Genomic DNA, 23,958 nt, shown 5'->3' on the forward strand with positions numbered 1-23,958 from the left:
TTGTCTGGCCCCTCCTTCCCGAGGTTGACAGTAATTGTTGGGAGGGGGGAGTGTGCTGGACTGGGGGCAGGGGAGGCGATGAGCTCAGGCAGCCCAGCTCCGTGCCAGCCCTCTGACTCACGCTCCCCATTACCGAATTTTTTCCGCCTCACAGCTGCTTAGTGCAGAGAGAGAAAGAGTGCGTTCGTGTGTGTGTGTGTGTGTGTGTGTGTGTGTGTGTGTGCAGTTGTCCTCCCCCACCCAAGTCTTGACCCTTGGCCCTCTCGACCCCTGACCCCAGTTTTCTTGGGAGACACACAGGGGGCTGATGACTTCTGCCCGCAAATCCACCTGGGGGAATGGAGAAGGGAGTCTCTCTCCTTTCCCAGTCCAGGAAGTCCTTCCTGGTGTCTGCCTGCAAGCCCTCTTGCTGCACCAGGTCCCCAACCCCGGCAGCTGATGTGAGCCCATCCTCAATCCCTCTGTTTCCGGCACACCACCCTGGCGGGACAGGAGAAGCAGCAGATGGGTGGGCGCTCTGCCCACGCACCCCTGTCAGGATCCTCCCCTGAAGCCTGCCGCCCCCCGAGCCTGAGCACAGCACTCCTGGCCAGCTGGCTGTCTCCTGTGTGGGTGTCTGCAGTTGGACACCCTCCCTCCCGCCTGCCACCGCCCTCCTCCCCAGGCCTCAGCCGCCGGCCAGCCCCCTCCCCGCCCCGCTCCTGTCCCCTGCTGCCTCCTCGGCAGCCTCTCTTTCTCCTGCAGAGCGTCCAGCCCCCGCCTGCTCCTCCCCGGGTCCAGGGCGCCTCTGGCAGGCGCTCCCCACCCTCCTGCGTCCGCGATCCCCTCCTCCCCGCTCCTGCTCCCGTCTGCTTCCACCCTGTCCCCACCCCGACTCTGCAAACATGAGGGTCCTGGCCTGCCTCCTCGGTGAGTGACCCTTCCCCTCCTCCGGGACTCAGGGGCCCGGGCCCGGCCCTCTGACCCCTGAGCTGACCCACTGCAGAGCCTCCAAGTTCCAGGGCCCCATCCCTGTTGCTTGGTGGGGGGGAGGCGGGGGGAGCACAGGACATCTGGCTGCCTCTGACTGATCCTCCAGGGACCTGGCCTCGGGAACCCCGAGTCCCACCCTCTCAGGAGATCCCAGGACTTCCTCTCCCCTCCATGAGCCCTGACCTTGCAGGGGGTTTCACCCATCATTCACCTTTAGCCAGGCCCCCAAGGGGGAGAGCCAAGGGCCTGGCCCCCTGCCCAGACCTGAGGCCTCCGGGCTCCGCCCATCCCAAGGACCTGGGCCTCGGCCAGGCGCTGGGCCTGAGTCCTCCTTCCCGGCGGCGGGGTTTCTGGTTCAGAGGAGCGAGGACCTCACTGCCTCACCCCTCCAACCTCCCTTCCAGTGGCTCTGATGGGGACCCAGGCTGTTGGTAAGTGGCCCCAAACACTGCTCCCGTCTGGGTGCGCTCAGCTCCAAGCCCTTCCCATGCCTGGCCCGGGCTCACCCTCCCTTGGACCCTGGTCACCCCCATGTGCCCACGACCCCCACACCACTTCTGCAGGACAACGCAGTCACCCAGCTTCCTGCTTTCTAAGGGGCTCCCGGTCACGCCCCTGCAGGACAGCCCCCAGCCCCTGCCCTGCCCACCAGCCCCGGGGTCTCCAGGATGTCACAGCCTCTCCTCCGTCCCTGCAGAGCGGCTGCGTCTGGCCGACGGGCCCCATGGGTGCGCGGGCCGCCTGGAGGTGTGGCACGGCGGGCGCTGGGGCACCGTGTGCGATGACGGCTGGGACCTGCGGGACGCCGCCGTGGCCTGCCGGGAGCTGGGCTGCGGGGGCGCGCTGGCCGCCCCTGGGGGCGCCTTCTTTGGGGAGGGCGCAGGGCCCGTGTGGCTGAGCGAACTGGCCTGCCGGGGCGGGGAGCGGCAGCTGGGCCTCTGCCCCCACCGGGGCTGGAAGGCCCACATCTGCTCACACGAGGAGGATGCGGGGGTCGTCTGTGCAGGTAAGGGGTCCTCAGCCTCCTCAACACCCAGGGACCCTCAGCCCAGTAACTAACTCTGAGCATCCAGAAGTCCAGACACCCTACCCCTGCCTCACTGAGAGCCTGCCCTCTCCATAGCACTGGGGTGTTAGATGGTGGGTGTTGGAAGAACATCCTCCAAACTCTTTGGAAAGAACTTTTAAATTGATAAAGCTGGCAGCTTTACCAATCGTGCAGATGGCGAGCCAGAGTTATTTATTTGCACCTGTGCTTCCCCCCACCTAAAGAGGTGCAGGAAGACTTAAAGGGGCCAGAGCTGGTCTGCACAGACTGGAACTGGGGATTGTCCCTCCCCTCAGGGGGCCTCATGACTATTATTCCTCATGGGCCACTTATCAACTGTGTCAGCAAAAAGCATCTGTTTTCAGAGAGAGGAAGGCAAGGGTAAAAACCGATACGGAGCCTACTTGGCTTGGGTGAAACTCAGCCACGCCAGGTCGGGTGGGGGCGGCCCGGGGCCTGAGACGGGCCCACAGGAGGGAGTGTGCCCTCCAGCAACACGCTGCTGTCCCCAAGGCCAGCGTGGGACAGACTCCAGGGACCATGACGATCCACCTTCAGTCCTGGATGGGGACCCCTGGCCAGGGCTGGCAGGGGAGCTGAGCCCCGGCTCTGAGGAGGCCCCGGTGACGCCTGGTGAGCCCCCACCCATGCTCTGGCTCCTGCTTTAGCAGTGAGGGAGAAGGGACAGAGGCCCAACTCTACCCTCCCCGGGGCCCCCGTGACGCCCCCTTCAGACCTTGGGGACTCTCAGGACTGACTTACAGCCCCAGATTCAGCTGCCAACCGCACTCCCCACTGTCCCCCTCCTCGACCAGCACCCCGCCCAGCCGGGACCCCCCAGAGTGGCTCCCGGAAGAAGAGCCCCCGGCTGCCCAAGCCGGCCAAGTCCACCAGGGCCCCAGTGCTGACTGCCGGAGCCCCCCGCCAGGGTAAGTCCGAGGCAGACCTTCCGTCTGCAACAATTCCAGAAGGGGTCAGGCCCTAGGCCCCCCAGACCAAACTGGGGACCCCAGGGTAGGGGGGCACTACGTCCCCGGGGATTCAGCCAGGCCCAGGCTCCCCGCCTGGTCAGTAGACCCGGGTGTCCACTCGCGGCAGGCCCCCAGGCTCCCTGCCCTGTCCAGACCCTGACTTTCTGCCACTGGCTGGCTGGCAGGCAGGCTGATCTCAGACCCCTGACCCCGCGGGGCCTCCGTTTTCCCAGATGGAAAACGAGTGTTAGCAGCCCCTCACAGCGCCCCCTCCCGCCCGCCCCGCAGAGCGGCTGCGCCTGGTCTCCGGCCCCCACGGGTGCGCCGGGCGCCTGGAGGTGTGGCATGGCGGGCGCTGGGGCACCGTGTGCGACGACGGCTGGGACCTGCGGGACGCCGCCGTGGCCTGTCGGGAGCTGGGCTGCGGGGGCGCCCTGGCCGCCCCTGGGGGGGCCCGGTTCGGCCCGGGCGCGGGGCCCGTGTGGATGGACGACGTGGGTTGCGGAGGCGGAGAGCAGGCCCTGAGAGACTGTCCCCGAAGCCCCTGGGGCCGGAGCAACTGCGACCACAGCGAGGACGCAGGACTGGTCTGCACAGGTACGTGCCCCCTCCCGCGGGCCACGCCCCTCCCGCGGGCCACGCCCCTCCCGCGGGCCACGCCCCTCCCGCGGGCCACGCCCCTCCCGCGGGCCACGCCCCTCCCGCGGGCCACGCCCCTCCCGCGGGCCACGCCCCTCCCGCGGGCCACGCCCCTCCCGCGGGCCACGCCCCTCCCGCGGGCCACGCCCCCATACCACTAACCTAAAGATGTCACGACTTTCAAAAAGACTTCTCCAGTCCCCTTCCCTCCTTCTTGTCTTCCTTCTTCCCTCTCTTCTTCCTTCTTCGCTCCCTTCCTCTCCCCCTTCCTCCCCTCTCTCCCCGTCTTTCCCCCTGGCCCTTTCCCCCTCCCTCCTCCCGACACCCACAGTCATTCAGCCTCATGCACGCGGTACTGACCCAGATCTCTCTTTCCTGACCTGGGTGTCGTCGCGCTGCAGGACTAGGACGCAGCCGGCAAAGGGCGGGGCCGCGCACAGGTGTCGGGTGGGCAAGTTCAAGGACACACTGGAGGCAGACATCCGCCCACCCACCCGGGCAGGGGCCAGTAAATGCTTCAGAGAGTGGGTGGGAACTGGGAGAGGGAGCTGAAAGCCTTTCCGAGCTGCACCCCCACCCACAGATGGAGCCAAGGCTCCACCAGAGCATGACTTCCGCTGGCGGGCCGCACGGAGGGATAATGTGGGGGTCTGGCCTGTGGAGTGTGGTGGGGGTGGAGATCAGGGCGACACAGGTCGGGGGACCTGGAGCCGTGAGGTTGTCCCCTCTGAGGGCCATACCTTGGGGGCTGAGCTGTGGCCTCTGAAGCCTGGAAGGTCAGCCCAGGCTCCCCAGGGCGGTTAAGCTCCGGGGAGAAGTTGCGATCCCCATCAAGGGGCCAGAAGCTTGGTGTCTTACCTCCATCTCTGCTCCTCGGGGTGGGCCTTGCAGGAGCTTGGCACATGCAGCTGGGTCATGCAGGCTAGGGGTGTGGCACCCTCTCTGGCCTGTCCCCTTTAGACACCGACTGGGGGTTGGAGATGGACTCCATACTGCCCAGAGCTGGCCCCGCTCTCACGCACAAACACCTAACAGAAATGCCCCCAAACCTCTAGCCCAGCTCTCAGCACCACTGCTAGGGTGACAGGCGTGGGGTCTACAGGCCTTTGGGGGGTCATCTGGGGTGGAGCTGGGAGATGCAGCTGGACATTGTATGGTGCTCAGGACAGCGCCCGTGTCAGGGGAGCTGAGGCTGAGAAGCCCTGCTCTGCAGGCCTGGGGAAGGCAGCTGGGGCGTGGGGACCTGCTTGGGGAGGTGGGGGTGGGCATTGGTGGGTGTGCCCTGGGCTCTCCCTGGGGAGGCAGGGACGTGCAGGGGGCGGTGGACAGAGCAGAGCTGGACTCTTGCAGCGTGACTTGGGCCTGGAGTGGAGGGGTGAGAACTGGGGGCTTTGTGTATTTTCCTGGGGTACCCCCCCAAGTGCCCACACTCCGTCCATCCAGATGGTCTGTGTCAAAGCCTCTTCCTCACTTGTGAGGATGGAGGGTCCGCTCTGCAGCCCCGTGCTGGGTGTGAAGCAGGACCCACACACGGCCTAGGCCTGCTCCCCCATCCTCGCCGCCACAGTTCCTGCCTGTCCACTGCAGTCTCCTTCCTCTCTGCTCTCCTCCCCCGCCTCCACGTCCAGGCCCGGCCCCCCGGCTGCGTCTGGCCGATGGCCCCCACGGGTGTGCTGGCCGCCTGGAGGTGTGGCACGGCGGGCGCTGGGGCACCGTGTGCGATGATGGCTGGGACCTGCGGGACGCCGCCGTGGCCTGCCGGGAGCTGGGCTGCGGGGGCGCGCTGGCCGCCCCCGGGGGCGCCTTCTTCGGGGAGGGCGCGGGGCCCATCCTTCTGGACGACCTCCGCTGTCGGGGGAACGAGACGGCCTTGCGGTTCTGTCCGGCGCGGCCCTGGGGCCAGCACGACTGCCACCACCGGGAGGACGCCGGGGCCGTGTGTGATGGTGAGGGTGGCCCTGGGGAGAGGCCAGGGAGGGAGGCCTGGGGGGCTTCGCCCGGAGGGGTGAGAGCTGGGGTGCTGTGTGTTTTCCGAAGGTTACCCCCGGTGTCCCCACTCCTTCCATCTAGGTGGCCCGCCACCCCATTCATGCTCACCTGTGAATCCCCACCATAGTGGTCCTGGGCTGGTGGTCGGGGAGCCGCCCGCCACACAGCAGGGGCTGGTGGTCACCTCTCCCCTCCCATTTCCCAGGTATGCCTCTCGGGTATGTCCCTCCCACGGCCCCCGCGGCAGGCAGCAACAGCTCAGGGCCCAGGGGGGCCCCATCCAGGTCCCCGCCCCCCACGGCGAGCCAGGCCCCGCAGATGCCCGGTGTCTCAGTTCCGCCCGCCCCCCCGACTTTCCTTCAGGAGCCTGGGCCGGATGCCGGTGAGCCCCCTGTCCTCCCCTGAACCCCAAGTGTGGGGCTGAGCATAGGTTTCCTGCCCTGCCCCTCCCACAGCCCCCTGGGCGCCCCTCCCCACTCAGAGGACAGAGGGGAGGAGAGCACAGAGCGTCTGGGCCAGCTGGGGTCTCCTCCTGGGTGAATGCACAGAGGGAAGATGGTGGAGGGCCTGCCTCAAATTCTCTGTGTCTCCCCTCTCCAGGATCCCCCCAGCTGCGCCTGGTGGCGGGGCCCAGCAGGTGCTCGGGCCGGCTGGAGGTGTGGCATGCAGGACGCTGGGGGACTGTGTGTGATGATGGCTGGGACCTGCGGGACACAGCCGTGGTCTGCCGGGAGCTGGGCTGCGGGGGACCGCGGCAGTCTGACCCCACTGCCGGCCGCTTTGGCTGGGGCGCCGGCCCCATCTGGCTGGACGATGTGAGGTGCACGGGGACCGAGGCTGCCCTGGCCGACTGCCTCGCCGCTCCCTGGGGGAAGCACAACTGTGCCCACAATGAGGACGTTGGAGTCACCTGCGCGGGTGAGGAGGCCTCGCCATCTGCTGGCTTCCAGAGGGCTTCCTGGAGGAGGGAACGGGAACTGACATTGGCACTAACGTTGACTGAGCGCCTGCCTCCTAACCCCTGCCCCAGGAGGGCTGTTTTCACACATGTGACCCCATTCACACCTCAGGATAAGTCCAAACTGATGGACATTATGCCTATGTGAAGGGCTTCCCAGGTGGTGCAGTGGTAAAGAATCCGCCTGCCAATGCAGGAGATGCCTGCCATTCCATCCCTAGGTCGGGAAGATCCCCTGGAGAAGGAATTGGCAACCCAATCCAGTATACTTGCCAGGGAAATCGCATGGACAGAGGAGCCTGGCAGGCTGCAGTCCATGGGGCTGCAAACATTCAGACAGCTGAATGACTGGGTGTGTGCACGCACACACACAGACACATACACGCATGCACACACGCACACACACCAGTTTTACTGATAGAGATGTTAGTGTTAGTTGCTTCATTGTGTCAAGTCTTTGCGGCCCCATGGACTGTAGCCCACCAGGCTCCTCTGTCCATGGGATTCTCCATGCAAGAAACTGGAGTGGGTTGCCATGCCCTCCTCCAGGGGATCTTCCCAACCCAGGGATGGAACCCAGGTCTCCCGTACTGCAGGCAGACTCTCCACCATTAGCAGGGAAGCCTGGTGATAAAACTGCAGCACAGAGAGGCTGAGTAACTTGCCCAAGGTCACACAGCAACTAAGCAGCACAGCTGGGGTCCTTCCTCCTTTTCTTCCTACCAAGAATCACGGGGTCTCCCTCCTGGAGGGGAGCTCTGTCCTCCCTGAGATGAAAGGAAGCAGGCACAGGGGCACCGAGAGATGGCGAGAAGCCAGTGTGACAGAGGGCCCGCAGAAGCGAGGTCAGCCTTGGCCTGTGTTCTCTCCCGTGTCATTGTTTCATCCAGCGGCAGACTCGGAGCTTGGTACAGGGGGCTCAGAACGTGAGGGCTCTGGCCTCTGAGAAGCCCAGGGCTCACTGAGGGACAGAGATGTGAGCCTGTCTGACATGTCACTCGGGAGGTTCCCCAAGACCACCCTCAGGTTCCACAGTTTTCTAGAAAGACTCACAATGGTCAGAGAAGCTCTCAGACTCAGGAGCAGGGTTTCCCGCAGCAGAAGGGCCCAGATTCACATCGCGAGGAAGGAGGCAGCTGGGGCAGGGTCGGGAGAGACCCTTGTGAACCCTCGTCTCCAAGGGGAGGGGTGCAGACAGCACTTAATCTGCTACCCCACCCCCACGCACGTGACACTTTCCTAGCCAGCGGCAGAGCGTTTTCAGGAGCTGGGTCCCCCGTGGGACTGGCGCTTGCAAGCCATGCTGTTAGCAGAGATGACCTGGCTGGTCCCAGGTCCCCAGGCAAGCAACACGCTCCAACCAGGCAGGACGCTGCCAGGGCTGGGAGGGTCCCCCTGCCTCCAGCAGCCGGGGGCGAAGGGCCAGACCCCTCTGTGAGCCAGACTGACCCTCGTTCTGCACCACTCACCCTCAGCATCACCCACAGCGTCCGCCACCTTCCCTGTGCTGCCCAGAAAGATGTTGGGTGAGCCGTGGAGGCTGGGAGCCCAAAGCTGGGGCGCGTTCCCTCTTTCCCTCTCCTCCCTAAGGCCCTGGGAGCCACAGCAGGGTTCTGAGCTGGGGGGTGGCCTGGTGCCACCCTGGTGGGGCAGTGACCAGTCAGTGGGTACAGGGGGAAGGGCACCGGCTGGGCAAACAGGACAGGTCAGAGTGAGGGGGCGAAGCGGGGCAGGCAGCTCAGGACCGCAAATGCTGAGGCAGGATGGGGCCGGGGTGGCCACCGAGTGCCCTGGGCCTGGCACAGGGCCTGGCTCATAGGAGATGCTCAGATGCCACCTGCGATGAGGCCGAGTGCTTGGGAACTCGGTGGCTGTCTGCAGTGGGAGACAGGAGAAGGTGGAGCCTGGCTGGGGACCTCACGATGTCTGCCATCTTCCCTGCCACCCCCCCACCCCCGTCTCCAGGAACCCCCGGCCTGGACTCCATCTCAGACCCCTTCAGTTGGAGCTGGATCCCCGGCCTGGGCAGAGACCCGGACGCCTGGCTCCCGGGGGAGCTGGCCACCAAGCCATCTGCGAGGCAGACCCCCAGCATCCCTGAGAAAACCACCAAGGCCCCAGGGAAGATGCCCAAAAGCACCAAGAAGTGGGTGACCAAGAACGCAAAGAGACCAACCACTCAGCCCCCGGCGATGCCAACCACTAAGCACTCCAGGGTCTCAGGAACCCAGAGTCCCCCTGAACTGACCTCACGGACCACCAGCACCCTGGCCACGGGGGCCTCCCGAAGACCCACCTCTGAGTTTACCACCAGGCTGACCACGCAGGCCCCCCGCAGGCTGACCTCACACACCACCGTAACTCGGACTTCTCGAGCCCCCAGGGAACGGACCTCTAAGACTGTGGCGACGCTCGCCACCCAGGGCCCCCGATTAGTGACCTCCGAGGCCACCGTGGAGCCATCCGCTGAGCTCCCAGGACAAGGTTCTCCAGAGTCATCCACGGACCCGGCCCCCTCCCCCACCGGCGCAGCAGGTGAGCAGAGGAACAGGAAGGCTGAGGCTGGCCCCTCCGGACCCCCGCTGACCCCTCCTGATCCATGCCTCCCACCAGCAGGCCCGTTCAGGGTTCGTCTGGCGGACGGGCCCAACCGGTGTGCCGGGCGGCTGGAGGTGTGGCACGCCGGACAATGGGGGACGGTCTGTGACGACGGCTGGGACCTGCGGGACGGCATGGTGACCTGCTGGGAGCTGGGCTGCGGGAGGGTCCGGCCTCGAGTGGGCAAAACCCACTACGGCCCCGGGACCGGGCCCATCTGGCTGGATGACGTGGGCTGCAAGGGCAGCGAATCCTCGCTGAGCGACTGCCCGGCCCGGGCGTGGGGACAGCACAACTGCGACCACGAGGAGGACGTGGGGCTCACCTGCACTGGTACAGGGGGTGGGGCGCGGAGCGGGGGGCGGGGCACGGGGCGGAGGGGCGCGGGGCCCGGACTCGCACCTGGAGATCCTGGCAGGGGCCTCCGGAGCAGCAGCGGCAAGGACTCCTGAGACGGGTCGGGGGCTCTCCCCTCCCCCTTTTCCTCCCCAGGCTATGCAGACGAGGAGGACTATCCACCCTGGACCTGGGACCCCACCTCGGGGGAGGACCTGGCCAAGGGGACCACCTCTGCAGGGGTGCCCGGACACACCCTTTCCCGGGAAACCACGGGGAGCCCAGGGGCCCCCACCCCAGCAACGAGGCGCCTTCCGAGCACAGGTGAGGGGCAGGCGTGGGGTGGGGAGGAGCATCTCCCTGCCGGGCTTCCTGAAAGACCCTGAATGAGCTGGCCCGGGTCTCCGAGACCGCAGGCAGGTTTTCCTCGGCTCCAAAGACGCTAAGAACTTCCCCTCCATGGGCTCGTCTGTAACTGTCCTACAAGAGCCTAGAAGAGGAGATCCCTTCCTCCTCCCCGCCCTGAGTCTCAGAATCAAGCCAGGCTCAGCAGAGTCCGGCCCCCAGTCCTGCAAGTCTTCTGGGGCCTCCGGGAATCAGCCTTGATGTCAAAGCCCGTGTCCCTGGAGCCAGAGCCTCGGCCGAAGGTCCCCAGTCCCCACACGGAGGCACATGCCGTCACCACACCGCTGCCCCACCCCAGCCCCTCAAGCCTATTCTCCCAGCTCAAGCTCTCGTCTGGGCGGGGCTGAGGCTCGGAGGCGGGCTGGGGGCCTTCACATGGAGCGCTGTCCCCAGCCTGACCCCTTCCTCTGGCCAGCGGGGGCAGCCTCCAGCCCCGCTGCCCCATGGCCTCTGTCTCCCTGAGGCCTGGTCACACTCGGGCCTTGACCCGCTCAGATGGTTCCCATTTCTGTGTGTTTGTGTGTGTGTGTGTACACTCGGGCCTTGACCCGCTCAGATGGTTCCCATTGGTATGTGTGTGAGATCTCTGTTCCATCCTGCTCATTCTCTCTTGATCCTTCTCTGCTCCTCTTTCTCACCTTCTCTTTTCAACTTCTCACCCTCCTCATCTCGATCACTCTTTTTTCTTTTTCACTGACCATGTCTCTTTCTCGTCACCTTCCTCCTTTTCTTTCCTTATCAAATTCATGTCCCACCATTACTGTTTCTCTCCACCCTCCCCCACCACGGTCAACTTCTTTCCATCCCCGCCCCGGCGTCTGGCTCTTTCCTTCCATTTCTCACTGCCTACCCTCCCGTCTGTCTCTCCTCACGTGTCCTGTGTCCTCCCCCTCTTCCTGTCATTTTCAGCGTCTCACGCTCAGCTTCTCTGTTCCTTATCCTGCTTTCTGCGGTCAGTTTTATCTTCTCAGCTCCGTGTCTGTCTTCCTCCTCTCCCCTGACTCCCCTTCCTGTCTCTATGGCTCATCGGCCTCTCACCGTTTTTCTTACTTTGTCAAGGCCACGCTCCATCACTCCTGTTTCTCCCAGTTTCTCTCTCCCCCCTACCCCCGCCTTCCTTTCTCTTTCACTCCGCGCCCAAACTCCTCGCTGTTTCCCATCCGACCCCGCGGCCTAGGGCCGCTTCTCCCCTCTTCCCTCCCCTGTGTCCTCGTCCTTCTCGCCGACCCTCCGTCCCTCCGCTTCCCACGGGCCGGCTGCCTCGCCCGGCTCTCCCGGCCCCTCCGCTCCCCCAGGTGTCGCATGCTTTGCTCGCTCCGCTCGGGATCCCGCCTTTTCCGCGCGCTCAGCAAGCATGCGCACTCCGCAGGCCTTGGAGAGAGAGAGAGGGGAGAGAGAGAGACAGAGAGAGAGGGGAGAGAGACAGAGAGAGACAGAGAAGCCTCGGCAGGAAGGGCGGGCGGGGGGACGTCTATGGCCCAGCGCGGTGTGACGACACAGGAGCGGTACGCCTCCTAATTGGCCAGCTGGCCCAAGCCCGCAGCTATAAAAGCGTGAAGCGCGCTGTAGTTCCCTCCCCACCCCCACCCCGGGTCTGTCTGCTGCTTCGGTGTCGCTCTTCCGCCGGAGGGACGGGGCGGGGGCACGTAGCAGGCCTTGGAGCCGCCGAGATTTTGGGGGGGGGCACCCTAGTCGTGACTTAGGGCTCAGTTTCCAGAGGTGCCGTGCCGTGTGGCCAGGATTCCAGAGCTTTCGGTGTCTGCAGCCGGGCGCCGCCTCCCTTTCTCGTCGCGCCCCCTCGCGGCGGAGGCGGTCGGATGCTGCGCGCCCGCAGCTCTGAGGGCGGCAGTGTCCGGGCCTCTGAGACCCCACCTGTTTCTGGTCGGGGAGAAGGGGTGCGTGAGCACACATAAGTACGGAACTGGGCACTGCGCGATGGGAACCCCAGGGGTCACATGTGCAACCTTAGTACTGGGAAGAGGGGCAGGGTTGGGTGGGGAGAGATGGAAACGACAGAAATTATGTCCTTATTAGCAAGGTGGCCTTGAAAAAAATGACTCGGCTTCATTGAGCTGCAATTCCTTACTTCGAAAAAAGCAAGTAAAAAGGCCGCAGCTCCAGGTCCCCTGGAAAGAGTCAAGGACAGTGCCAGGAACACATTAACTGCATGACATAAGTCCTGAATCCCATGGGTAGAGAAGCCTGGCGGGCGACTGTCCATGGGGTCACAAAGAGTCGAACGCAACTGAGCGATTAACACTTTCACACTTTCATAGGTCCTGGTGTTGCCCCTGAGTTTCAGGTGGGAGGGAGGGGAATGAGGCTCGGGGAAGTTGAACTCAGGAGCTGTGGCTGAGATCCATTTTAAACTATTTCACACACAGTTTGCTCGTTGGACTGGGGAATTACTGAAGTCATTGCAAGTGTGAATTCTGGAGTCTGGCTGCCAGGGTTCCAGCTGTGACTCCACTGGAATTAGAACAAGGGGCTGGGTGACCTCAGGTCCCAATTCAATGAGCAAAATGTGTGTGAAATCACTTAAAACCGCAATGCACTGCTTGTTACAGTTATTTACCATAAATGAACAACAGCTGTAGAATCCCAGGGACACAGCGATTATTTCTCGTAGAGCAGTGGGGAAAAGCTTGCGGAGGAGATGGCATCATTTCCACCAGGAGACCCCACAAGGAAGGGGCTTCTCTGAGCAGCGAAGACGAGTTGAGAAAATTGCATTGCCCGTTGATGGCACATCGTCTCTGCTAGAGTTTTAGCTGTCTCAGGTTTAGCTAGGTCAGTTTCTATTGTTGCCATAAGACCACCACGTATCTGGGGCTGAAGACAACACGAGCTTATTATTTTGCAGTTCTAGAGGTCAGAAGCCCCGCTGAGGTCTCTCACTAGTTGAAATCAAAGATGGCAGGGCTGTATTCCTTCTGGGGCTGAAGGGAAAGATTGTTCCTGTGCCTTTTCTAGCTTCTAGAGTCTCCTGTATTCTTTGGTGCACGGCCCCCTCTTCCATCTTCAAAGTCAGCAATGTTGCATCTCTGTGGTCCTTTTTTACCTTAACATCTTTGTCACTACAGTGAGAATTTGTGTGTGTGTTAGTTACTCAGTCGTGTCCAACTCCTTGTGACCTCATGGACTATAGCCCACTAAGTTCCTCCTGCCTGGAATTTTCCAGGCAAGAATACTGGAGTGGGTTGCCATTCCCTTTTCCAGGGGATCTTCCCGACCTAGAGATTGAACCCATGTCTCCTGCACTGGCAGGCAGATTCTTTACCACTGAGCCACCAGGGAAGCCCACTGCTGGGATAGATTCTCTAAGAATAAGGATTTATGTGATTAGATCAGGTTCCCTTGGGTTAATATGGGATAAACCCATCATTTCAAGGACTGGGCCCTTAGTCAGTTTGCAAAGTCTTTTCCACGAAAGGTAACATATTTACAGGTTCTGAGGGTTAGAGCTTGGACATCTTTGGGGAGCGTTAATCTGTATTCCACGGGATCTGTGTTGAATGAATGAATGAACAAACAATTGTGAGATCGCCATGTAGGTCTAGAGAGAGTGCACAGGAGATGAAGATGGAAGCTTATGAAGGTTGAATTGTCTTTCCATTTCATTTGAAGCAACATTTCTTGAGGCTTCCTGGACGATGGAGTTTGAAGACACAGGCATTAGTTCATGCCTCAGGTGTTTGCTGAGTGGCAGGCATGAGTCCCAACCCTGGGAACATGATGGACAGAGAAAGGGAGGGTAAAGGGGGGGAGCGAAGAATTGTCATTTAAAATGGGATGGTCAAGAGATGACTTACTAAGGAAATGCCAGTTAAGTGACAGCCTCAAGAGGTCGGGGGCACTCCCCTGCTGGTCCAGTGGTTAAGACTCTGCCCTGCCAATGCAGGGGGTGAGGGTTCAGTTCCTGGTTAGGTAACTTAAATCCCACCTGCCATGCAGGGCACTCTAAATAAAATGAAAAGGAAAAAAAGAAGGGGAAAGCCATGCAAATACCTGGTTGGAGAGTGTTCCGTAAGTGCAGTCACATGAACCTGCAAAGGCCGTGAGGTGGGAGTGTGCTCAGCTGGTTTGAGACACACCAGTGAGGTTGGTGGGGTCGAAGTGGAGTGCTTGGTGGGGGTGGCAGCAGGGGGTGAGGGCTGTGGTTCATTGTAAAGATGTCAGCTGTGATGCGGAGCCTGGAGAGGAGCTAAAGGCGCTTTCTGGGCAGAGGGGTCAGCATGTGCAAAGGCCCTGTGGTGGGGTCTTGAGAGAAGAGCCCACAGCCTGGCTGGAGTGGAGTGAGCCAGGCAGGGGGAGTGACCGGGGTGAGGCCAGCCTCGGGCTTTATTTCTGTCTGTTCCCACAGGGAAAGAGGTCTCCATTCAGAACCAGGTAGGCCTGCTGGATCTGAAGCCCAGTGTTGCTCCTTAGCTGTGTGACCTTAGGAAAATTCCTTGCCCTCTCTGGGCTTTAGGTTGGTCATCTGTAGCAAACCTGCAGCTTCTTTGCCCACCAGCTCCCCATGAGCTTGCCAAAAATTAACGTGTCTTTCAGCGGCAAGGATTTGGGATAAAGGTGGGCCTGAGGATCTGCACCCACTTGTGAGGGCAGCTGGACAATGCCTAGAGAGATGGGTGCTCCTCTGGGGGCTCAGTGAAGAATCTGCCGGCCAGTGCTGCCTGTGCCACCGTGTCCTCTGCACTGTAGGGCGGACTCCTACCAGGGAAGCCCTGCGGGTCCCCTTTTCTCAGTGTATGTTTTAATGAAAAAAATCAAATCGATCACACACTAATGAACCATGAACAAGCATGTGGCCATTTCTTAGAACACATTTCGAGAACACACAGGCCCAGAGAGCATGCCTGCCCTTGGTGGGCTGACATTTTAACAGGAAAACCAGTTCCTATTTGTGTTCTTCTTGATAGAGTCCTCCTAAAACCTGGCATCCTGGGAAGAAAGCCTCAGAACACAGAGACAGGGATTACTGGGTTCTCTCTATTATCTCTCAAGGTGACAAGGATTGTCGTGAGCCTTCCCGGACGGGGGACACACCTTCAGGAGGAGTCCCGGCCAAGGAGACCCCCACTGCAGCCACGCCTGGCCCCCCTGGCACCACCAGGAGCTCAGGCCACCCGTCTCTAGCTCCCAGGCTCCGTGGGGACACAGGTGAGGCATGTGGCTGGGGGGGGGGCGGGGTCCAAGGTGTTTGTGGGGTGGGGTTGAGAGGTGGTGGAGAAGGGAATGGCAACCCACTCCAGTATTCTTGCCTGGGAAATCCCACGGACAGAGGAGCCTGGTGGGGAGTCCACAGGGTCAAAAAGAGTCGGACACGACTCAGCGGCTAGACCACAACAACAGAATGGAGAGGTGGACTGCAGATTTCCCGGTGGTGACCCAGCTCTCACCCCAGAAAGACCAGGCAGAAATATATCCTGAAACAAAGGGTTGTTATTGACCAGTGGTCTTCAACTGGGATAACTGGCAACACGTGAAGACATTTCAGGTTGTCACAGCTGGGAGGGGGGAGGCTAGTGGTCCCTGGTGGGTCAAGCCCAGGCTGCCGTTACACACCCTCCAGTGCACAAGGGCCCCCCACCACAAAGAACCAGCCAGCCCCTTATGTCGACAGTGCTGAGGTGGAGAAACCCTCACCTGTACTGTGTTAGTCACTCTGACACGTCAACAAAAGCATGAGAGGAAATCCTGTAAGAGAATGGGGGGAAAGGTGCAAACAGGAGATTTGCGGACTAGGAAGCCCAAATGCCCAACAAGTATGTCTGGAAATGCTCACACTCATAATGAGTCAGAAAATTCAAATGAAAACAGTGACAAGCGTGGAAAAAAAGTGGAAAGGTCAATAATACCCATTGTAGGTGTGGGCATGGGGAGACAGGCATCCCCACTGGATAGAGCAATTCAATAAAAGCGACCTAGTGATGTTTACAGAGAAGGCAATGGCACCCCACTCCAGTACTCTTGCCTGGAAAATCCCATGGATGGAGGAGCCTGGTAGGCTGCAGTCCATGGGGTCGCTAAGAGTCGGACACGACTGAGCGACTTCACTTTCACTTTTCACTTTCATGCACTGGAGAAGGAAATGGCAACCCACTCCAGTGTTCTTGCCTGGAGAATCCCAGGGATGGGGGAGCCTGGTGGGCTGCACAGAGTTGGACACGACTGAAGCGACTTAGCAGCAGCAGCAGCAAATGGGTTCACACAGAGCTGGACACGACTGAAGCGACTTAGCATCAGCAGCAGCAGTGATGTTTAGTGAAATTAAATATGATTATACATTACCACCCAGCAACCCTTTTCCTAGATCTGTTTGTTGTTGTTCAGTCACTAAGTCGTGTCTGACTCTTTGTGACCCCAGGGACTGCAGCATGCCAGGTCTCCCTGTCCTTCACTATCTCCCAGAATTTGCTCAAACTGATGTTCATTGAGTCAGTGATGCCATCCAACTGTCTCATTCTCTGTCACCCCCTTCTCCTCTTGCCTTCAATCTTTCCTAGCATCAGGGTCTTTTCCAATGGGTCAGCTCTTCGCATCCAGAGAAACTCTTTCACAGGCTTACAAAGGAATATATGTGAGGATGTATTAGGGAATGGGAGGCAGGTTAAGTGTCCAAGAGAAAGGTAAGGAAGAAGAGAAAGGGTTACACCTGACAGAATTCTATGCAGTAGCTAAAGCAATGGCAGGCTGGATACACAGCAACATGCGTAGGTACTAACAACATAACACTGAGAAGTTCAGAAACAGAATGAGATTTCCAGCAGAATGTTATTTGTAGAAATTAAAAGCACAAACCCCCAAATATACATAGACTTTTGTATTAACATGAAACATCTGTGCACTCTGTATTGTTTCAGAGCACACATGAAACCCAGTAGACTGGAGGTGCCTGTGGAAGAGGATGAGGGGAATGCAGATGGGGGTTAAAGAGGAGAGAGAGTAAAACAAGAGGAGACACTGCAGGAACTATTGATGACAGTGTACGGGGCAGTATGACTAGCTTAACTCTCTGTTGCTTGGGTCTAAAAAATTAAAAGCCAAGACCACTCTAGGTATCTGAGCCCCTGTGCACACAAACCAAGCTGAGATTCTTGAAATGATAACTAGGAACAGTCACCATTTGTAGAGCAATATACCATGTGTCAGGCACTATTCTGTGCACGTTATGAGTGTTAGTCTTTAACAGTTACATATGTTAATCCTTGTAGCAGCCACACGAGGCCTAATGAGTGATGTAGGTGCTATAATTGTGCCCGTTTCACAGATGAGAGAAACTGAGGCACAGATATCAATGCCTGTGGCAATATAAGTAATTATGAGAATGCTTATTACCTGCTTGGCATTGTGTAAGTGCTCTGTGCACGCACAGTCTCTCTGAACCTTCATGATTATAGGGGAGATACATGGATCATCCGTGGTTTACAGAAGGGGAAGAAACTGAGATTCGAGGCAGTTAAGTCATTTGCCCACGGTTACCCAGTACCACACAATTGCACTCATCTCACACGCTAGTAAAGTAATGCTCAAAATTCTCCAAGCCAGGCTTCAGCAATACGTGAACCGTGAACTTCCAGATGTTCAAGCTGGTTTTAGAAAAGGCAGAGGAACCAGAGATCAAATTGCCAGCATCCGCTGGATCATCGAAACAGCAAAAGAGTTCCATAAAAACATCTATTTCTGCTTTATTGACTATGCCAAAGCCATTGACTGTGTGGATCACAATAAACTGTGGAAACTTCTGAAAGAGATGGGAACACCAGACCACCTGACCTGCCTCTTAAGAAACCTGTATGCAGGTCAGGAAGCAACAGTTAGAACTGGACATGGAACAACAGACTGGTTCCAAATAGGAAAAGGAGTACGTCAAGGCTGTATATTGTCACCCTGCTTATTTAACATATGCAGAGTACATCATGAGAAATGCTGGGCTGGAAGAAGCACAAGCTGGAATCAAGATTGCCGGGAGAAATATCAATAACCTCAGATATGCAGATGACACCACCCTTATGGCAGAAAGTGAAGAAGAACTAAACAGCCTCTTGATGAAAGTGAAAGAGGAGAATGAAAAAGTTGGCGTAAAGGTCAACATTCAGAAAACTAAGATTGTGGCATCTGGTCCCATCACTTCATGGGAAATAGATGGGGAAACAGTGGAAACAGTGACAGACTTTTTTTGGGGGGGGCTCCAAAATCACTGTAGATGGTGATTGCAGTCATGAAATTAAAAGACGCTTACTCCTTGGAAGGAAAGTTATGACCAACCTAGATAGCATATTCAAAAGCAGAGACATTACTTTGCCAACAAAGGTCCATCTAGTTAAGGCTATGGTTTTTCCAGTGGTCAGGTATGGATGTGAGAGTTGGGCTGTGAAGAAAGCTGAGCGCAGAAGAATTGCTGCCTTTGAACTGTGGTGTTGGGGAAGACTCTTGAGAGTCCCTTGGACTGCAAGGAGATCCAACCAGTCCATCCTAAAGGAGATTATTCCTGAGTGTTCATTGGAAGGACTGATGTTGAAGCTGAAACTCCAGTACTTTGGTCATCTCGTGTGAAGAGTTGACTCCTTGGAAAAGACTCTGATGCTGGGAGGGATTGGGGGCAGGAGGAGAAGGGGACGACAGAGGATGAAATGGCTGGATGGCATCACCGACTCGATGGACATGAGTTTGGGTAAACTCCGGGAGTTGGTGATGGACAGGGAGGCCTGGCGTGCTGCGATTCATGGGGTCGCAAAGAGTCAGACACGATTGAGCAACTGAACTGAACTGAACTCAGCTAGGAAGCAGAGGCGGAGAAGGCAATGGCACCCCACTCCAGTACTCTTGCCTGGAAAATCCCATGGACGGAGGAGCCGACTGAGCGACTTCACTTTCATTTTTCACTTGCATGCATTGGAAAAGGAAATGGCAACCCACTCCAGTATTCTTGCCTGGAGAATCCCAGGGATGCGGGAGCCTGGTGGGCTGCCGTCTCTGGGGTCGAACAGAGTCGGACTGAAGCGACGCAGCAGCAACAGGAAGCAGAGGATCTGGGGTTTAAATCCAGGTGGCCTGGCTGGAGGCCAAGCCTTTTACTTAACTGTTCCTCTGACCCTACAGGGGGACAAGATGCACCTCAGGGACCCTGCAGAAAAGTGGAATTCAGTCAAGCTGTGCTGTTCAGTATGGTAGCTACCAACACAGGTGGCTGTTTAAATTTAAGTTAATCAAAAACTTGAAAAAGGAAGGACCTACTGTTTAGCACATGAAACTATACTCACTATTTTGTAATAACCTACACGAGAAAATCAGGGCTTCCCTGGTGGCTCAGTCTATAAAGAATTTGCCTGCAATGCAGGAGACCCAGGTTTGATCCCTGTGTTGGGAAGATCCCCTGGAGAAGTGAATGGCTCCCCACTCCAGTATTCTTGCCTGGAGAATTCTGTGGACAGAGGAGGCTTGCAGGGTGCAGTCCATGAGGTCGCAGAGTCGGACATGACTGAGCGACAAACACTATACAAGAAAATAATCCAAAAAAGAATATATATATATATATATTTATGAATGACTGAATCACTTTGCTGTACACCCGAAACTAAGGCAACATTGTAAATCAACTATACTTTAATAAAAAAACTTACAGTGCTTGCTTCCACAGCACATACACTAAAGTTGGAACCATACAGAGATTAGCATGGCCCTTGTGCAAGGATGACATGCAAATTTGTGAAGTATTCCATACTTTTTTGTTGTTTAAAAAAATTTACAAAAAGAAATCCATTCAAAGTTAAAAAAAAAAAAAAAAAACAAGTAGAGAACTTCCCTGATGATGTAGTGGATGAGAATTCACCTGCCAATGCAGGGGACATGGGTTTGATCCCTGGTCTGGAAAGATTCCACACATCGCAGAGCAACTAAGCCTGTGCTCAACAACTATGGAAGTCAGCACTCTAGAGCCCGAGAGCCATACGTACTGAAGCCCCAGTGCCCTGGAGCCTGTGCTCCCCAACAAGAGAAGCCCGCACAAAGCAACGAAGACCCAGCGCAGCCAAAATAAAAATGTTAAAAATTGAAAAAGGAAACATTTGGTTCCTTAGTTGAACCACATTTTAAGTGCTCAGAAGCCACAGGTGACCAACGGCTACCATACTGGCCAGCACAGAACATTCCCACCGCTGAGAAACTGATACTTACTGGCCCAGACTCTGGATGCAAAGGACTTGGGCTCAGACCTTGTCCTTGTAACTTTCAAACAGTGTCAGTGTGTGACCTCGGGCAAATTACTTGCCCTCTTGGCCTGATTTCCCTCATCTGTCAAAAGAGGTTAAAAATCATATTTATCTGGAAGCAGGGCCTGGAAGTGGAGAAGGCAATGGCAACCCACTCCGGTACTCTTGCCTGGAAAATCCCATGGACGGAGGAGCCTGGTAGGCTGCAGTCCACGGGGTCGCTGGGAGTCGGACAGGACTGAGCGACTTCACTTTCACTTTTCACTTTGATGCATTGGAGAAGGAAATGGCAACCCACTCCAGTGTTCTTGCCTGGAGAATCCCAGGGAAGTGGGAGCCTGGTGGGCTGCCGTCTCTGGGGTCGAACAGAGTCGGACACGACTGAAGCGACTTAGCAGCAGCAGCAGCAGGGCCTGGAAGAGGGGAAGGTTTCTGCCTTATTCAGGCCTAAAATTTGGGGGCATTCCAAGCATTTTGTAATGAAGATAAAATCTTAATACCATAGGTTAAAAAAATAGAAACGAATGCAAAAACAATCCACGATGAAGTAAATAAAATTTTAACAAGTCGGATCCGACCTACCTCACCAGGATCTGACAGCCAATTTTAGGGGGGATTCCAGTGAGGTAGGCTGGATCCTGACTTGAATTAAAATTTTGACTTTTTGTTTATTGTGGATCTTTCGCATTAATTTTGATTGTTTAAACATAGGGCAAGAAGATACTGTTCTTGATTACTTGATTCTGACCCCTCCTATCCGAGCAGCTTCCACGCCCTCCGCCTCTTTATCTCCCTTCACCCCATCTCTGCCCTTCCGCCCCCTCTTGCATCCCAAATCCCCGGCCCGCATTCCCCTGGCTCCCTCCCGCATCCTCCCACACCACCTGCACACACCCCCACCCCACCATCCTGCATCCCGGGGTACCCCTCCGCGTCCCCCTCTCCCCGCGCGCCAATCCCCGCATCCTCCAGAGGGGAGGACACCAGGTGGCGCTTGGAGACATCGGAGCATGCGAGGAGGTGGGGCACTAGGGCCGGGTGAAGTCTGCTGGCGACCCGTGACGTCACGAGCCCCCGTGCCTCCCCATTGGTCGCACCGTCTGGAGGGCGGGACGCGCTGCGGGGTGGGCGGGGCGGCCTGACCTCGTCCGTCTGTCTTTCCTCCGCCAGGCTCCCAGAGGAGACGGTGGCCAGAACGCCGACTGCGGCCCACGACAGCCAGGACCAAGCCCGCCGCCCCTTCCCCACCCGCCTCCGCCGCGCCGGGGCCAGCCGACCCTCCACTGACCTCCGCCTCCGCACCGCCGCTCATCCGCACGGCGGCCTCAACGCCAGAGGCGACCCCTGACGCGACCTCCGCGGTGCCGCCCAGCCCGGTCGCGGCCTCTCGGGGGAGCGCCCACCGCACCTCGACGAGCCCCGGCCTTACCGGGCCCTCCCCTGATGCCGCCGCGGCCCCCGCGCCGACCTCTAGGCTTTCACCCACCCCACCGCCCACCGCGCCCAAGGAACTCACCTCAGACCCCTCTGCGCCGGCGGCGGCGACCCACCTCTCCCCTACCTCCGGGCTGACCCCGGATCCGGACAAAGCCCCAGGCCGGGGCACGTCTCCACAGCCTAGCACAGTTCCAGAACCTTCCAGTTCCCCAGACCGCTCCACAGGGCCTCACCCCACCACGGCCCCGTACTCCACCATGACCTCTCACCCTGAACCGACCTCTCACCCAACCACGGCCCCGTACTCCTCCATGACCTCTCACCCCGCAGCGACCTCTCACCCCACCACGGCCCCGTACTCCACCATGACCTCTCACCCCACCACGGCCCTGTACTCCACCATGACCTCTCATCCCGCACCGACCTCTCACCCCACCACAGCCCCGTACACCATCATGACCTCTCACCCCGCATCGACCTCTCACCCCACCACGGCCCCGTACTCCACCATGATCTCTCACCCCGCAGCGACCTCTCACCCCACCACGGCCCCGTACTCCACCATGACCTCTCACCCCGCAGCAGCCTCTCACCCCACTACTACCCTTTACCTCACCTCGACCCCTCACGCCACCACGACCCCTTATCCCACCACGACCCCTTATCCCACCACGACCCCTTATCCCACCACGACCCCTTATCCCACCACAATCTCTCACCCTACAGTGACCTCTCACCCCACTTCTGCCCTTTACCCCACCACGACCCCTCACGCCACCACGACCCCTTATCCCACCACCACCCCTCACTCTACCTCAACCCCTCACCCCACCACGACCCCCCCTCCCATCACTACTGCTCAGTCCACCACGACCCCTCACCCCACCACAACCCCTCACCCCATCACCACCCCTTACCCTGCCACGACCCCTCAGTCCACCACAACCCCTCACCCAGCCACCACCTCTTCCCCTACCACAACTCCTCACCCCATCACCGCCCCTTACCCCACTACAGCTCCTCACCCCACCACGACTCCTCACCTCACCACCACTATTTACCACACCATGACTCCTGACCTCACCTCAGCCTCTACGGTCACTGCCAAGTCCGTTCTAACTCCCTTGGGAACAGAACCTCCCTCTCCAGTGAAGCCCAGCCTGCACCCCCAGTTGACCTTCACAGGGGCCCCTCGCCCCTCCACATCTCCAGCCTCAGAGTCCAGCCTGTCTCCTGCCCCAAGCATGGACATACCGTCCACTGAGAACTTCAAAGCAGCCACAAGCCAGAGCCCCGAAGTAACCTCTCCACCTACCCAGACTCCACACTCAGCCCCTGACCCCACTGTGACCCCTGTGGGGTCATCTGGGGACCATCTGGCTCCTATGGCCCACCCCTTGGATCAACCACCCCCTGACCACCTCTCCCTTGGGCCAGCTCCCAGTCCGAGCTCAGGCCCTCTGGGCCCATGTGAGGCCCCAGTGCCGCCTGTGAGGGTCATGGCTTGTGAGCCGCCTGCCCTGGTAGAGCTGGTGGCCGCTGTGAGGGACGTGGGCAGTCAGCTGCAGAGGCTGACCCAGGCCCTGGAGCGAGATCAACAGGACCGCCGAGCCCTGGGACTGGGCTTGACCCAGCTGGTGGAGGCCGCCCAGGGTCTGGGGCAGCTGGGTGAGGTTGTGAAGAGACTGGCAGAGGTGGCCTGGCCCCCCACCACACCTGTACCAACCACTACCACCCCTGAGTGGGAAGAGAGGCCTCTGCGGGGAGATGTGTGACCTTATCGTAGGGACTTAAGCCACTCCCCAACGACAACAACAAAGGAAAACCAAAGTATCTACTTAAAAATAAAGTGTGAATGACGTTTCTGGGGGACTAGGGGAGGAGGAATGGCACCCCACTCCAGTACTCTTGCCTGGAAAATCCCATGGACGGAGGAGCCTGGTAGGCTGCAGCCCATGGGGTCGCTATGAGTCAGAAACGACTGAGCGACTTCACTTTCACTTCTCACTTTGATGCATTGGAGAAGGAAATGGCAACCCACTCCAGTGTTCTTGCCTGGAGAATCCCAGGGATGGGGGAGACTGGTGGGCTGCTGTCTGTGGGGTTGCACAGAGTCGGACACGACTGAAGCGATTTAGCAGCAGCAAGGGAGGAGGAATCACAAGACCGATCTGTTTGTGAATGTCACAGGCATGACACAAGGCGATGGAGGTGACTGTGATGGTGATGATGGTCATGATGGCAAAGATGAGAGAAGTGATAGTGATGGCGAGGATGAAGATGATCCTGGTGATGATCATGCCATTATGATGGTGGGGGTGGTGGTGGTGATGGTGGGGATGATGAAGGTGACCGTGATGGTGATGATGGGCATGAAGGTAGTGGTGACAG

General features: G+C 58.7%; 1 protein-coding gene and 1 non-coding gene across 3 annotated transcripts; both read left to right on the top strand.

The window, feature by feature from the left end:
- The first annotated feature begins 41 nt into the window (after positions 1 to 41).
- Positions 42 to 23,432, top strand: SSC5D (scavenger receptor cysteine rich family member with 5 domains). Of its 2 annotated transcripts, none has more exons than XM_027514767.1 (14): positions 42 to 909; positions 1,377 to 1,403; positions 1,670 to 1,978; positions 2,534 to 2,653; positions 2,836 to 2,949; positions 3,280 to 3,588; positions 5,259 to 5,576; positions 5,825 to 6,001; positions 6,220 to 6,537; positions 8,543 to 9,112; positions 9,191 to 9,508; positions 9,668 to 9,835; positions 14,924 to 15,079; positions 21,301 to 23,432. In XM_027514767.1, exons 1-14 carry the CDS (start codon positions 885 to 887, stop codon positions 23,340 to 23,342), a joined length of 4,971 nt encoding a protein of 1,656 aa, XP_027370568.1. In that variant the 5' UTR covers positions 42 to 884; the 3' UTR covers positions 23,343 to 23,432. The 2 variants fall into 2 exon arrangements, with proteins under 2 accessions (XP_027370568.1, XP_027370569.1); XM_027514768.1 differs by having other exon boundaries at positions 9,194 to 9,508.
- Positions 19,544 to 19,647, top strand: LOC113876892. Its single transcript, XR_003506626.1, has one exon. It is a non-coding gene; the product is annotated as a U6 spliceosomal RNA (small nuclear RNA).
- Positions 23,433 to 23,958: the final 526 nt, after the last annotated feature.

The sequence above is a fragment of the Bos indicus x Bos taurus genome, chromosome 18 (genome assembly GCF_003369695.1).
Source record: "Bos indicus x Bos taurus breed Angus x Brahman F1 hybrid chromosome 18, Bos_hybrid_MaternalHap_v2.0, whole genome shotgun sequence".
Taxonomy (NCBI): domain Eukaryota; kingdom Metazoa; phylum Chordata; class Mammalia; order Artiodactyla; family Bovidae; genus Bos; species Bos indicus x Bos taurus.